A 16831-nucleotide genomic window follows, 5' to 3' on the forward strand; every position below is an offset into this window, starting at 1 on the left:
AAAAACTGAATAAGAGAAAAATAAAAAAGTTTGCATTAAAAGTGAAAATTTATTTGGATTTTTGCAAAAAAAAAGTTATTGAACATAAAAAACCAATTATTTAAAAATAAGGTCGTAAACCAAAGAGTAAATAAAGTTATTCAGTAAATAATAATTTTAAGAAATTAAAATTAATAATTAATTATCTATTGAATTAAAATGGGTAATTTCAGCAAATAATTTTAAGTAATTAAATTTTTCTATTAACATTTTTTAATAATAATCAGTATTATTAAAGGATTAATAATATATTAATAATTATGAAATCAGTAATAATAAGTATATTATTATTATTATTATTATAATAATAATAATAATAATAATTATTATTATTATTATTATTATTATTATTATTATTATTAACTAATAATATATTCTTATTATGTGTGTATTGATTTTGAAATCAGTATTGTTAAAGTAGTAGTAGTATTATTATTATTATTATTATTATTATTATTATTATTATTATTATTATTATTATTATTATTATTATTATTGTTATTATTATATTATTATTTTATTTTTAATTTTATTAAGTAATTAATTTGTTATAATTACAACCTTTATTTATTTCATGAAATAATAATTGTTTTTATAATTCTTTAAGTTTAACAATATTGAATAATTGAAAGTTTTATAATTTAACTTTCACTAAATGAAATATTTATTGGAGAATAATAATAGTATTAATTATATTATTTATAATAATAATAATGTAAATAAGTAACACTAATTATATATTTATAAAATAATTAATATGAATGTATATAAATATAAAATGATTATATCCCAATGAAGAACTAACATTATTAAAATACTTATTAATTATCATTAATTAATTAACATTCCGAAGTAATAATTATTATTATTAATATTACTAATAATTAATTATAATTATTGATAATAATAATAATATAAGTTTATTAGTTATAATTACTTATAATAATATAATTAATTATTTCATATAAGTGTATGAATTATAATTTCTGATAATAATTATAATATAAATAATTAACATTAATATTTATTTTCAAAATAATTAATACGAGTTAATATAAATATATAATTATTATTTCTGAATTATTGATTACCATTATAAAACCGCTATTAATTATCATTCTGAATTAATAATGAGCAATATTATTATCAATGATTAAGTATTAGCAATAATTATTATAAGAAATTACTTTTCTGAATTAATAATGAGCAATATTATTAGTAATTAAGTAATAGCAGTAATTATTATAAAAATTTATTTTTAGAAATTAATTATTATGAGTGAGTAATTATTTTTAGTAATTAATAGATGGAATTAATTAATTAGAAGTAGTTAATCATAATTAATTAGTAATTAACAATAATAAATTAATTAGAAGTAGTTATTAGTAATCAATAGCCAAAATTAATTAATTAGTTTAGTAGTTAACAGTAATTAATAAGCATGTTGAATTAATAACAACATATTTAATGGAACCGATTTGATTTTAAATGCATTAATCAGAGTTTCCTTTTTTTTAGGAAAGGATTGAGAGTGGGAGCTTCCCACTTCTCACGACTCTACATGGTGGTGGGCTCCACTCTGCATGTTAATGGGTTCTATTCTTTAATTACCACTAATCAGAATTTGACATGTGTCTAGTGGGCTCTATTCTTGAACTATTATTAATAAGAATTTGACACGTGTCTATTTTGTTTACAATTTTGGAATGAGAGGTGTCTGAATGGAGGCGAATCATGCGTCTTTAGGGACATTCAACCTAACGTTTATGATGAAGGATGAAATCAAATGTTCAAATTATTCAAATTACACCAAGGATCAATCAACGGTCAAAAAGGTTATAAGGATGCCTAATTCTTAGGTGTCGTTTGTTTGCATTGAATGGACCTCTGGTTGGTTAATATGGTTAGGACAGCTCTTATAGATAGGAAAGATATTGGGTCTTGGGCTGAGTTGTTCGCCATTGTTTATTTTGATTGTTAGAGAGGTTCAAAGTTGATTTGTGCAACTAGCTTATTAGGGCCCATTTGGGAGGCCTTTAACATTGATTGAGCTGCATAACCTTCATTTACTAAGCTACGTCAAAGAATCTACCAAAATTAGCTTCATATTGATTTCTCAAATCAATCAAAACATGGTTGGGTTTTTGAGTTTTTCACCAAATATAACTTCATAGCCTTCCCACATGTCTACCTTGCAACATAGAAAGTCATACTAAATGGCCACTTACTTTTATGTTGTGTTCGGTTTGAAGGAAAAAGTAGGGAAAGGAAGGGAAGGCAGGGAGGGAAACCTATACTACATTTCCCTTCCTTTCCCTACTATTTCCTTCAAATCAAACATAGCCTTAGTGTCTATCTGGGTGGGACTTTCACATAGGTTGCATTTATTTGTGGTATAAATACCGGATTAGAGGATTTTTTACACTTCGATCTAGTTTTGTAGTCATTTGGATGAAATATAAATAACTACCAAAAATCGATGTAAAACTCCTCATAGGATGAATTTTGCACCGAACCGAGGGAAATTTAACTCTAGTAAAAATTATGTAAATCTTTACATGGAAAACCGCTATTTTTTTTTTAAACCAATGAATATAGAATTGGTTTTATGAGGTGGATCCCACCTGACCATATAAGCAATGTTTTGTGAAAACCCCCCAAAAGCCCAAAATAGAATTGGTTTTATGGGGGGTTTTGTGAAAACCCCCTACAAGGGGCTGCCTCACAACGCCCCACAGCACATCCCTGCCGTGTATTGGGAACATCTCCTGATGATGACATCATCGATTCTAGTACTATCATCGGGAGATGTTCCCAATACACAACGGGAATGTGTTTTGGGGCATTGTGGGACGGCCCTTTGTGGGGCAGAGATGTGAACTTCGTGAACTAGTGCTAATTTTAAATCATTTTCTTTCTATTTATCCTTTTTTTTCTCTTTGTCTAAAAAATTATAAATTCACGAGTATAAATATGTCAAATATTAGTATCTTTTAAGATATTATAAAATTTAGATATTCAAATAGAAAAAGAAAAAAAAAACAAATTTTAGGTATTTTTTAGTGTGTGTGTGTGTCCAACAATCAAACGATATTGACATATCAATCCATGAACCAGAAGTTAAAATGGTTTAAATTTGGTTCAAATCTAACAACATCAAATTAGATAATTTAACTAATGACCTAATTTGAAATGGATTTCTTGATTTTTTTTTTCTGTTTTGGATATAAGGATTTATTGAGTTGAGATTAATCAAAACCACTTAATAATCAAATTTGTATTTTAAATAAAAATTGCAAGATACATTTTAGTCAATTAAAGATAGAAATCATCTAATTCTAGTTCATCAACTATGGCTCCAAAGCTTTTTCTACCATTCAACCTCCCCTTTGACACTTCATAGTTCAAAGTAAATGGAATAGAAATTGATGTAGGGTGGCCCAGCCCAGCCCTCAAACGCCAGAACCAGGGACGCGACTAGCCATAGCAGGGGCTAACCTACAACCCTCATACGGAGCCAATCGCGGAGAGCCCATACGTCCCCATAGAGCTCACTGACCGCCTACGTACGACTCCCATCTCAGGCATTCATTTCCACCAACCTCCAGGTGGCTCAAGTATAAATAGGGGGTACCCCCTTCCTGGTGAGGGATCCTGAAATCTAATCCTACTATAGAACTTAAGCGTCCTCACTTTTGGGAATTCAGTATCCACGAGTAGGCCCCTCAAAGCCCTCGTCCATACTTAATTCCCCTCTTTGTACCCTCGTACTGACTTGACCGTCAGAGCCTCTGCCTCAGGTTTTCACTCGGGGCCTCTAACATCCTCTGCCTTGCAGCACCTTAGCTATCAGTCATCGGCTTCTACGAAACTCGGTACGCCATCAGCCTCGGCCTCCTGTCTTCGGCCACGGCACTTCGTTCCCGAATCCTTTGAAGCCCTCAGCCCATCTTCAGAGCTTCGGGGTGAAATTACTTTGTTGCCCTCGACCAACCCGAGCATCAACAATTGGCATCGTCTGTGGGAAGCATTGCTAAGACGATCCCCTAAAAAACTATAATAAACTAAGAAGTCCCTAAGTTCCAATCACCATGGTGCGAAGAGCCAAGAACACCTAGAACCTTGTCACTAGTGAACAATTCCAGGCTGTGCTTGACCACTAGGAGTATTTAACCCAACGAGTTGAGTAGAGCTACCCCCAACCAAGAGGTCCCCCCAGGGAGACCGCCCCGCCGGGGAGTCAGCACAACCAGGACGACATAGGTCCACCAGCCAGCCTTTGGCCCCTGCCACGTGCCATGGGTCGACGACCCCTCCGAGTCCGGCAGCAGTCACCCAACCAGCCTGCCCAGGGACTCCCGACCTCCTAACCGAAGGGAGGAGGAACCATCACAATCTGAGGATAGCCGCCAACCCTTCGAGCAACATCATTGACGCCAAAGGGCAAACTCGAGGGATGAAGGCGGGGGTCGCGATCTTCCCAGTGCCCATTCTAGGGCTGAGGGCCGACGCCGAGCCTCTTCCCCTCACTTCTCGGATCTCTGAGATGTCTTGAACGATCGCCACACCAAGCGTGAGGCCCACGGTCTCTCTTCAGAACACTCCAGAGTCCGCGACAACCCCCACTATGTCCACAAAGACCGGGATGGCGTGCATGCCATGCCCGACCCTCAATTCGCCAAATTGCGAGCAGAGCTTGGTGCCGTGAAATCCAAGCTCCGACAAGTCAAGGAAGGTCAAATTGACACCTCGGCCGGACATAGTAACTCTATGGGGAGAATGGATGCCTTCTCCCTCGACATCATCACCGAGCCATTACCCCCAAACTTCAAAGCTCCCACCTTGGAGATGTACGATGGGAACATAGACCCGAATGATCACCTAGAGAGCTTCAAGGCACTCATGATCCTATATGGATACTCCGGCGCCTTGACATGCCAAACTTTCCAAGCAACCTTCAAGGGAGTCGCTCAACGGTGGTTCTCAAGTGTCCCACCTCGGTCCATTGACACGTGGGAGCAGTTCTCCAACCTGTTCCTCACCCGCTTCATCAGTAGCTGACAACCTCGGAAGAGTGTTGTCTCGCTAATGACAGTTAAGCAAAAGTGAGGAGAAAGTTTATGGTCATACATTGACTACTTCGAGAAGGAAGAGCTCGAGGTCTGCAACCTCGATCCCATGGTCTCCATGCACGCTGCCATCAGCGGACTCCTCCCTGGCTCGACCCTTGAGTGCTCAATCACCAAAAGCCAACCAAAGACAAAACTGGAGTTCCTTGAGAGGGCCCAGAAGTACATTGCCGTCAAAGAGGCTTCGGCTGGTGATGTTCAAGAAAGGGGCACTGAGCACTAGGACGGAGCCCCAGAAAAGAAGAGAAAGAATGGAGACCACAACCACAACAACAACAACAACAGCAGGAAGCCATCGGCCTCGGCCTCGGCCCTGGCTTACAATTAGTACACGCCACTCAACTCCACCCGCACGCAGATTCTGATGCAGATTGGGGAGGAGAAGTTCATGAAGTGGCCTGAGAAGTTAAAGAAGAATCCCCGAAGGGGGAATCCCAAAAAAATACTACAAATTCCATCGAGACACTGGTCACGACATTGAGGACTACTATGATCTCAAGAATGAAATAAAGTCCCACATATGCCGAGTTCACCTCAAGTAGTACGTTGGAGGCGAGGCTGGCACCTCGTCCTCTTAGCAGCAGCAGCATCGGCAAGTAGCTAGTGTCATCGATGTCATAATCGGAGGCATGGCCTTGGGCAAAGCCTCAGCCACAGCTCGCAAGGCCTACGCCAGGCAGTTGAGCATCCAGGGGCTAGCCCCCAAGAAGCCGAAGTAGGAAGAGTCTCTCTCCTTTACGAACGAGGATTTGAAGGGGGTAGCAGTCCCCCATAACAACACTTTGGTGGTTTTGGCCATCATAGAAAACTTCATAGTCAAGAGGATTCTCATTGACAGCGGCTCCTCAGCCGACATCCTCTTCTATGAAGCATTCGAGATGATGAAGATAGCATTGGAGCACCTTCTGCCAGCAGATGTCCCACTAGTTGGCTTCTCTGGCTACATTGTCAAACCAGAGGGCAAGATCACCCTATCGGTCATAGTAGGGATGGAGCCCCAACAAGTGACGAGGATGGCAGAGTTCTTGGTCATAAGGATTGGCTCACCCTACAATGCAATCATGGGAAGACCAACCCTTTATGCACTCCGGGCAGCCATCTCCTCCTATCACATCGCTCTCAAGTTCCCCATTGAACACGGCGTCAGAGTTGTTTGGGGGGACCAGCATGCTGCCTATTAGTGCTATGTGGCAGCACTGAAGGGCAAGAACAAAGAAACCTTGCCACTAGAGGGCTTCGACCTCAGGGAGGAACCAGCGAGCCAAGGCCAGCAAGCTGAGGACCTCATCTCGGTCTCCCTAGACGAGGACAAGCCTGAGAAAGTAGTTCGTGTCGGGTCCAACCTTCCCTCGAAGAGCCTATCTGAACTGGTAAGTTTCCTCAGACTTAATGCCGACGTCTTTGCTTGGTCCGCCACTAACATGCCCGGAATTGACCCTTCGGTCATTACTCACAGGCTGAGTGTGGACCCGAGCTCTAGGCCAGCCTAGCAGAAGAAGAGGAACTTTGCACCTAAATGATGGAAGGCCATAGAAGAGGAAGTTGGGAAGCTACTCGATGTCAAATTCATCCGAGAGGTACACTACCCTAACTGGTTCTCAAATGTGGCTATGGTAAAGAAAGTTAATGGGAAATGATGGATCTGGATTGATTTCGTAGACCTTAACCGAGCCCGCCCCAATGATAGTTTTCCTCTGCCAAGAATAAACCACCTCGTTGACACCACTGCAGGGTACGAACTATTCATCTTCATGATGGCTTCTTCGGATATAACCACATAAAGATGTACCCGGGTGATGAAGAGAATACTTGTTCATCATCGAGCACAACACATATTACTACCGAGTGATGCCCTCCGACCTCAAAAATGCCGAGGCCACCTACCAACGCCTTGTTAACAAGGTGTTCAAAGAGCAGATGGGGAGGAATGTCGAAGCCTATGTGGATGACATGGTAGTAAAATGCCTAAAAGTCGAGGCCCTTATCTCGGACCTAGTCGAGACCTTTGCCGTCAAATTAGGCAAATTTTTAGGCTTCATTGTCACTCAGAGAGGCATTGAGGCTAACCCTGGGAAGATACAAGCCACACTGGATATGACACCTTCTCGGACGGTAAAGGAAACCCAGAGACTCACTGGCTAAATAGCAGCCCTCAATTGCTTCATGTCGAAGTCAGCTGACCGTTGTCTACCCTCCTTTCGTGCCATCAAGAAGCTGAAAGAGTTCCAGTGGATGGAGGAGAGCCAGCATGCCTTCGACGAGCTCAAGGCATACCTTACCTCACCTTCCCTCCTCGCCCGGCCGGCCGAGGGAGAAACCTTGTACCTATACCTCTCGGTCGAGGATGAAGCAGTTAGTTCAGTCCTGATTAAAGAAGATGATGTGCAGAAGCCAGTCTATTATACCAACAAGGTACTTTGTGATGCTGAGACCAGGTATCTCGAGATAGAGAATTTGGCTTTTACCCTTGTGGTTTTGGCTAGAAATCTTAGACCATACTTCCTAGCTCACTTAGTAGTGGTCTTAACAAACCAGCCCTCAAAGCTGTCCTCACCAAGCCCAAGACCTCGGGACGCCTGACGAAGTGGGCCATCGAGTTTTCCGAGTTTGATGTTCAGTACCAGCCGAGGCCCGCAATCAAGGCACAAGCTCTAGTAGACTTCATAGTGGAATGCACCTTCAGCCGAGCCCTCCACCAGACCCTAGAAAATGGCGGAAGGGATCATGTGGGCAATGAGGCTCACCCCCGATGGAAACTCTTTGTCGATGGTTCCTCCAATGCTAAAGGAAGTAGAGTGGGCCTCATCCTTCTCGGCCCCGATGGTGTGGCTGTAGAGTATGGCTGAGATTTGACTTCCGAACATCAAACAACGAAGCCAAGTATGAGGCCCTCCTCACTGGCCTACAGCTTGCTAGGGACCTCGGCTCCTCACGCATTGAAGCCTTCAACGACTCTCAGCTGGTGGTGAATCAAGTGAAAGGCGAGTACGAGGCCAAAGAACAAAGCATGTCCAAGTACCTCGCCAAAGTCCAAGACTTAGCCCGCCACTTCCAACGCTTCTCTTTGCAGCAGGTTCCACGAGCCGAGAATGCAAGATCCGACGCCCTCTCCAAACTAGCAAGCACCTCAAGCAAAGTCCTCGGCCAGACCGTGCGCGTAGAGAAGCTACTTCGGCCCTCTATTGAAGAAGTCCAAGTGCTCCCAGTAGAGGCTGAGCTGTCATGGATGGATCCCATCATCAACTTCCTATCAACAGGGCAGCTGCCCGAAGACAATAAGGACAAGCGACTTAGACGTCAGGTAGCCCACTATGCCTTGTTAGAGGGAAAACTATACCGAACATCTATTACCCTGCCCTACCTCCAATGCCTCCATCCAGAAGAGGGCGAGTATGTACTACGGCAGATTCAGGAAGGCATCTGCGGCAATCACCTCGGTAGAAAGGACATAGCCCAGAAAACTCTAAGGCACGGGTACTTCTAGCCGACCCTTCACAAGGACGCTGTCGAGCTAGTGTGAAAGTGTGATCCATGCCAGAGGCACGCCAACTTCTGCCACCAATCGACCACCACTCTCTCGGCCCTCAGCAGCCCCTAGCCCTTCGCCAAGTGGGGGATGGACCTCCTTGGCCCTTTCCCGTAGGCCACGGGGGACAGAAAATACCTCGTCGTAGCTGTAGATTACTTCACCAAGTGAGTAGAAGTCGAGCCCTTAGCCACCATCACGGTCCAAGCAATACAAAACTTCTTTTGGAAAAACATTATCTGTCACTTCGGCCTACCCCACATGCTGGTCACCGACAATGGGAAGTAGTTTGATGATGCCAAATTTCAGGAGTGGTGCGCCTCCCTCAGCATTAGGCAACAATACACCTCGATAGGCTACCCCCAAACCAACGGCCTAGCCGAGGTCACCAACAAAATGATACTAGAAGGGTTGAAGACTAGATTAGACCGGGCAAAAAGCCTATGGTCTGATGAATTAAATAGTGTACTCTGGGCCTACCGAACCACACCTCGGACAGTCATCGGGGAAACACCCTTCGGCTTAACCTAGGGCATGGAAGTAGTGATTCCAACAAAGATCAGCCAGCCGACACCCCGAGTTGAAGTGTACTGCGAAGCTAGAAATAGCAAAGCCCTCAGAGCAAACTTGGATATGCTGGAAGAAGCCCGAGAGCAAGCGCAAATAAGAGTGGCTTCCAAACAACATCGAGTGGCCCACTACTACAACTCCAAGGTAAAGGAAATACACTATAAAAAAGGAGACCTTGTCCTTAGAAAGGTTATGGTCCACGAACCTAGAGTGGGAAAGCTGGGTCCCAACAGGGAAGGCCCCTACAAGATTAAGCAAGTCGTCGGCCCCGACACCTTTCACTTGGAGCATCTAGATGGAAGACCCATCCCTCGGACATGGAATTTGGAGAATCTCTAGATGTACTACAAGTAGTTGTAATATCTTTTTGGAATGATTGAATGAATGAAGCAATGTACCCCTTCGGCTCAATGCTCAGTGTGTATACCTACTAAGTTCTTACAACTCTTCGGCTTCGTGACTGGTAGGGGCGCATGGCCTCTCCAGAGGACCGTGCCCTCTCGCCGAACCGATGCTGACTTAAACAATTAAGTAGCGAATACACTAGTCGAGCGATGCATAAGAATATACCAAGACGGTCGAGGCCTTACGTCCCTCAGCACCCCACCTCGGTGGCAGTTGACCTCTTGGACTTTTTCACTTAGCACCATTAGCAAAGGATGATAGCGCCCTCTGAATGATAAACGAGACCTCATCAAAAGGAACACATGGGGAACGGGAGCCAGGCAAGCCTCAGCTCTACCTCGGCGACTCCTCCGTGTGGTAGGCCACCTTGGCCTCGCCGAACCCAACACTTGGGAAAATGGGAGCCAGGCGAGCCTCAGCTCCGCCTCGGCCCCACCCACAGCTTGATGGGTCAGCTTACCTTTGCCTAAATACTCGTAGGAGGAAGAGATCCAAGCAAGCTCTTGCTTCACCTCGGCCTCCTCCCCCCCATCGCAGGCCACCTCGGCCTCGCCTAAGTGAACACTTAGAGGGAAGTTAAGCCAGGCGAGCCACAATTCGATTATATGGCTTTGCCTCGGCTTCCCTCCGTCACACACCCAGGGCACATGTGTAATAAGCCAAAATGAACTATTTTACACTGTGTTCTTTTTACTTGGGGGGGGGGGGGGGGGCAAGGGCCCCTTGGCAAAAAATAATTCAGCAAGGCAAGCAAAAGAGAAAGAACACAGTAGAAAGCAGAAATCAAGTACTTAAGAGAAGATTCAAAAAATGCCACCGATTTCCATTATATTCAAAAAATGGGCTTTACAAAAACTCATTCATGGCCTTCAAGGCCGAACACATGTATAGTATCAAAAAGGAAAACAAAAAGAAAACAAAAACCTAGCCTAGGCCTCGCCACTTATCGGTGGGGGAAGAGCGGAGTTAGCAGCCTCCTCAGGAGTCAGGGATCATCTTCAAAGATTCGGCATCAAAGTCAGGTAGAGCCACCGCGAACGCCTTCTTAGTATCCTCAATCCTATCCAAGTAAGCCCTGGAGGTGAGATCAGCCAGCTCCTCGGCCTCCTGAGCCCTCTTTTCGGCATTGACATCCTTCTACTTGGCCTCTACAGCACGCTTTGCTGCCTCCTTGGCCTTCTTCTTTGCCTCAGCAACCCGCTTCTTCGCCTCGGCAGCATCCCCCTTGGCCTGGTTGAGGTGCCTTTCAACCTCGGAGAGAAGGCTTCCGATGCGGGCCCTCTCCATCTGCTCCTTGGAGAGGCTCTCCTATGCCTCCTTCAGCTGCGCCTCAGCCTCCATCTGGAATTTCTGTTTGTCGATGAGGCTCTACCGAAACTTGTGGTACTTCTCTTCGGCGGCAACAACAACTTGCTGGAGTTTCCCCTTCTCCTCCTCCAGCTTGTCCATTTGGGCCAAGGTTAGCTTCAACCGGTCCCCAAGGCCAACAAAGTGAAGGCAGACCTGCAGTAAAGGAACAATTAGTATTTCATAGAAAATCAAATCATTGTGAAGGAAAAGGGACAAGTGTTACCTCGGTCAGGCTTCCCAAACCCTGGGTGTAGACCTTCTCGAGAGCGCTCCCCAACATCTAAAAGTGATCCCTTCGAGAGGAGGGCCTTGCTCACCAGGGCCTGACCAACCCCCCCTCCCGGATGGAGTCCCCCTCACAGACGTTCCACTAGGGATGAAAGATCTGGTTGGACCGCTCGGCGAGCTCCTCCAGGGGTGTGGGGCAAAAAACGACCCCATTCGTTCTTTGTTGGACCCCCTCAGTGCATCCCCCATCGAGCCTCGGTGCGGGCCACCTTTTGCGGCGGCTGATCCCCCATGGCCTCCTCGGCCGGCCTTTTCTACCCCGCCTTGGTCTCTAGGGTGGACTTCTTTGACCCATTGGTTGGCTTTGGAGGCACCTATTGCTCCCGCCTCGGCTGGACCTCCTCGACGGGCTTCTTCCCCTTAGTGGGGACTTGTGAAGTTGCTCCCTTTGTTGGAGCTGCTGGAGTGGCCCCTTTGGCAAGGACCTATGGAATGGTCCCCTTAGCAGGGACCTGGCGAGAGGACCCTCCCTTTGTAGGGGCAGGGACCTTCTCCTTCTATGTTGGCACCCCATCAGAAGGCCTCTGAGGTGTCTTTGCCTGCTTCTTCTGCATGGCACGAGCACGTTCTATCACAGCCTTCTAGGCATCCATCGACACCTCTGCAAACAAAACAAGGCCGTTAGTAATGCATCACAGAAAAAAGAGGACGAGGGAACGTGTTAAGGGACTACAGGGCCTCTCCTACCAAGGGGAGCAGGGCTGAGCCCCGTAAAAACTAGTGGGACCTCCTCCTCTACCAAAGGATGGGCTCGGACTCTCCCCAGGTTGAGCAACCGCACAAGATCATTGTTCTCCTCACTCATGAGCAGGGGGACACTCTTCTCCGCAACCTAGCTAACCTCTCCCCACCCCGACCTAAAGGACCAACCCTCGATATAGGACAAAAAGAAAAGTTTTCCCTTCCAATTATGCACGGAAGAGGGGTTGTCTATTGGCTTGGTCCTACGGGGTTGAAGGTAGTACATGCCATCTTCGAAAGAGTGCTTCCTCGGCACAAACAGCACTCGAAAGATCTTCGACATTAGTTCCACCCCTGGAACCGAGCGACCACCAGCATCGCCACTATGGTCCTAACGGCGTTGGGCACTAGTTGACTAAGGGTGATCCCATACGCCCTCAATAGTTTAGAGGTTAGCGGATGAAGGGGGAACCGAAGACCGAACTGAAGAAAATGTTGGTAAACGCAGGTCTCCCCTTCCTTGGGAGTCCATGGCTGTTCACCCACCTTGGGTATCCTCATACCGTAAGATGAGGTGATGAAGTACTGCCTCACCAAAGCCTTGACCTGATCCCCATCCAAAGAATTCTCAAATCCTAGGCGAAGGATATCGGTCTTGGCTACTACTTGGGCGGCCCTCGTCCTAAGAACAACATCTGGGGTCTCCTCCCCCTCGACTTGGGAGGACCCCTTGGCCTTCCTCGGCATCATAGAGTTGGCACTTTCACAGGGAGGATCATTGCCTCAACGCCTGCCTTCGACACCCCTAGAGGCTACCCTCTCCCGAAATATGAGAAAGGGGAGAAGGGGTTCGGGTGGGGCTCCCCTTCGACTCATTTGGAAGATCATAGCATTCAGGTCCAAAATTTGAGAAAGAAATCATTTGAGATTACCTAAAGGATGTGGAGGAAGAAGAAGTGAGAACGAAGTGTTGAAGGTTGGAGAGTCTGGGAGCTGAGTTCACTCGAAAGCTAAGGAACTTAGAGGCAAATGACAAGAATGCTGCCGTCAAGGCCCCTATTTAAAGGAGAATGAACGGCCCAGATATCTTGAGATCCAATGGCTGAGAAGCCACCGCCTCCACAACTCAATTGCAACGTGCCGCATAATGCTCAGCCTCAGAAGGCGAAACGATGCGCTAGCAACGACTTGGATCGTTTCAGATCTAATGGACGCAAAACACCTCCGCACCTGCGATCCAGCCATGTCGCACCCTTGAGTGCTTGTCCTCGGAAGGCGAAACGATGCTCGAGGTGAACAAGCACGTCCGCCCACTGCAACCCACCGGTTTATGTGACCCGATCGTGCGAATGCGTACACTGGTTTGACCAGAAAGCCGTTCCGCGCATGGGGTGTTCTCCCAATGCTAGGCCCGTGCAAAATATGGCCCCTGATTGCCTGTCTGAAGTAGAAATTCTGCAGATTGCTCACAAATTTGGCCCAACTTATGAAGACGAACTTGGCGGAGACACGAAAGAGAACGCCACTGCAAGGTACACCTTAGTTGTCGGACCCATTGGCGCTCACCATTACTACTCCCATAAGCCGAAGCCGAATTCTTCACCTCGGCCTCGGGAGTGAGGGGGGCAAGTGATGTAGGGCGGCCCAGCCTAGCCCAGCCCATTTTGGGTTGGAAGGCCCAACCCACGAACACCAGAAGTAGGGACGCGACTAGCCACAACAGGGGCTACCTTGCACCCCTCGTACAGAGTCAATCGCGGAGCGCCCACACGTCCCCGCAGAGCTCGTTGACCGCCCACGTACGACTCCCATCTCAGGCATTCATCTCCACCAACCTCTAGGCGGCTCAAGTATTAAATAGGGGTTACCCCCCTCCAGGTGAGGGATCCTGAAATCTTATCCTACTACAAAACTTAAGCGTCTTCACTTTTGTACCCTTGTATTGACTTGACCGTCGGAGTCTCTACCTTGGGTTTTCACTCGGGGCCTCTGACATCCTCTGCCTTTCAGCACCTTAGCTATCAGTCCTCGGCTTCTATTGAACTCGGTACGCCATCAGCCTTGGCCTCTTGTCTTCAGTCTTGGCACCTCGGCACCTCGTCCCCGAATCCTTCGAAGCCCTCAATCCACCTTCAAAGCTCAAGGGCAAAATTACTTTGTTGCCCTCGGCCAACCCGAGCATCAACAGAAATAAATGTAAAGGAGTGAATTTTTTAAAAGTTTCAAAGTAAATGGAATAGAAATAAATGTAAAGGAGTGAATTTCAATTTTTAAAAATAAGGGGTCTTTTTGACATTTTGGCCTATACGAATAACAAATTTAACAAGGATATTGACAGCAACATGGTTTTCAAACCGCCATTGACTCGGATGGTCGATCATTCGACTCGAGAACCATCTAGGGAACTAGTTCTGTTTTACCCCAAACCTGGTCCCTGGCCAAAAAGCTGTTAAATCTGACAACAGTCCATTGACCCAAACGGTTGGACCATCAACCCAATTGACCTGTTCAACGGTTTTGATTATTTATTTTTTATTTTTTAATTTTTATTGTCAAAATGGGCCATCCATTTGAACTGGACGGTCAAACCATCAACACAAAATCCATTGGCCAGAATGATTCCAGTTCCAAGTCATTTTTTAAAACATTAGACAGTAATGACCAAGACCTTTAGACCTTGTACATTTTTCTTGCATAAGTAGACTCAAATAATAGAAACAGAATATCATTCCATTAACGACTCAGACCCATTTACATGGAATTCATATGATTTGGCCCTTATAACAAAAAAAAAAACAATGTTTTTAAAAAATGACCTATAATGAACCCACAAATCACTAATTCAAGGGATACTGGAAAGATATGGTATGAGAAGAATTTTGTTGATTGATTGTGAGCTTTTAAGATCATATCTTTCCATTATTATAGTCAAATCCGTAATTTAATCCTCTGGGTTAAATGGGTTAATTTATATTATCACAAATCAAACAATAAAAATTAGAAGAATTAGACATATCTTTGTTATTAATGATGGAGATGGTTCAAAATAAATAAAAAAACAGAAATGAAGAATTAACATCTAATGCACGATTGAAGCAAAAAATGAATAAATAACTAATATATGACCTGCACACTAGGTTAAGTTTTTGTGAGTAAACAATTGAGGGTCCAAATGGACCCAAAAACTTGAGTGGATGATGAGTTGATTGGTCTGAAAAATCGGATCAACCACGGATTGAAAATATTGCCAAAAATATGGAATTCCATGCAAAAAAGATAATATTCTACAAATTCCATTCTACCATGGAATTGGATTCAAAAGTAAAATCTAAAAACTTGCATGATTGGACCCTCCCATTCCACCTTCAATTCCTTCATGCTGTAGGCTTATTATTGGGTGTATTCAAGGATCAAAGTATTGATATCGGGTACCGTATCGGATAACTTGGATATGGTTACGGATACGCTTTGGAAACGCATAAATACGAACAAAAGATATAAAAACACTTAGATACGCTAGTGAAATGCATACAAATCACATAAATACATTCATCATAGTAAACCAGAAGCTGAATTATCTATGAATAAGATATAAACATATGAGAAATGCATACTTCAATAAGTTATATGAAATAAATATTGCAATAAACAATACCGGGACTCTAGAACATTCAAACATTGTACAATAACTATCACTCTTTCAATTTTATAATTATAATTTTCAATTATTATTAATTTTTAGAAATATTTATTAATTTAGAATTTTATTTAAATAACAACCATTTTTTAAATAATAAATATGTTTTTGTTTTTAACATATAATGTTTTTATTTTACACATAATTGTAAAATAAAACAAATAAATCATTTAAGGTAGCAATTAGGATCATTACTTCCACAACCTAGTAGAATGAAGGTATTTTACAGAGAAATGCATACTTCAATAGGTTATATGAAGAGAAATATTACAATAAACAATACCAGGACTCTAGAACATTCAAACATTGTACAATAACTATTGCTCTTTCAATTTTATAATTATAATTTTCAATTATTATTAACTTTTGGAAATATTTATTAATTTAGTATTTTATTTAAATAATAACCATTTTTTAAATAATAAATATGTTTTTATTTTAACATATAATGTTTTTATTTTATACATAATTGTAAAATAAAACAGATAAATCATTTAAGGTAGACAATTAGGATCATTACTTCTACAATCCGGTAGAATACCTAAGTTTGCTCAATTGTATATTCATGATACAGAACATGAAGTTCAAAATAGAATGCATGCAATCAATAGCAATGGTAGTGCATCACATGTTGATCCACAAATTGTTCAAGGTTTACAGAATATGCTTGATCTCATTAATCCATATGTGCAAATTTTTCGTAGAGCTAGAAATATGCTTTTTCGAGAGGAAGTTCAAGATTTGCGTACAAGAATCATAGAATCAAGGCAAGGAAGACAATATATAATGCCCATAACAAATGAAATAGTTGCACTTATAATTAGTTATGGAAATGAAAATGTTGGAAATCAAGATATCATTATCCAAACAAATGAAGGTATTTTACAGAGAATTGATGAGATACATCCATTATACATGCCATTACAATACCCTCTATTGTTTCCACATGGTACTGATGGATGGAACTTAAACATATCATGTGTAAGTGGGTCAAAGGTTTTAATGAGGGCATTTGTTTCATCAAGATTGTAGCATAGAGAAATGAAAAGATTGACATTTTTAAGGGAAGGAAAGTTGTTTCAACAATTTGTTGTTGATTCTTATGCAGCAATTGAACATAATCATTTGAGCTATGTCACAAATAAT

The 16831-nt window shown here is 43.1% G+C and overlaps 1 protein-coding gene across 1 annotated transcript; it reads left to right on the top strand.

Moving 5' to 3' along the window:
• Window positions 1-7331: 7331 nt before the first annotated feature.
• On the top strand, window positions 7332-8652 carry LOC148802423 (uncharacterized). The gene is made up of 2 exons (XM_088897898.1): window positions 7332-7603; window positions 8004-8652. The coding sequence occupies exons 1-2, from the start codon at window positions 7332-7334 to the stop codon at window positions 8650-8652; spliced, it is 921 nt and encodes a 306-aa protein (XP_088754024.1).
• The last annotated feature ends 8179 nt before the right edge of the window (window positions 8653-16831 follow it).

The sequence above is a fragment of the Nelumbo nucifera genome, chromosome 2 (assembly GCF_055504915.1).
Source record: "Nelumbo nucifera cultivar China Antique chromosome 2, China Antique-T2T, whole genome shotgun sequence".
NCBI lineage: Eukaryota > Viridiplantae > Streptophyta > Magnoliopsida > Proteales > Nelumbonaceae > Nelumbo > Nelumbo nucifera.

What these genes read in the sequence shown, in the direction of transcription:
- LOC148802423 (XM_088897898.1), top strand. Translation starts at nt 7,332, where the DNA reads ATGTCGAAGTCAGCTGACCGTTGTCTACCCTCCTTTCGTGCCATCAAG. An exon ending in CTTTGTGATGCTGAGACCAG is followed by an intron (nt 7,604 to 8,003) that starts GTATCTCGAGAT and finishes GTGTGGCTGTAG; the next exon opens with AGTATGGCTGAGATTTGACT.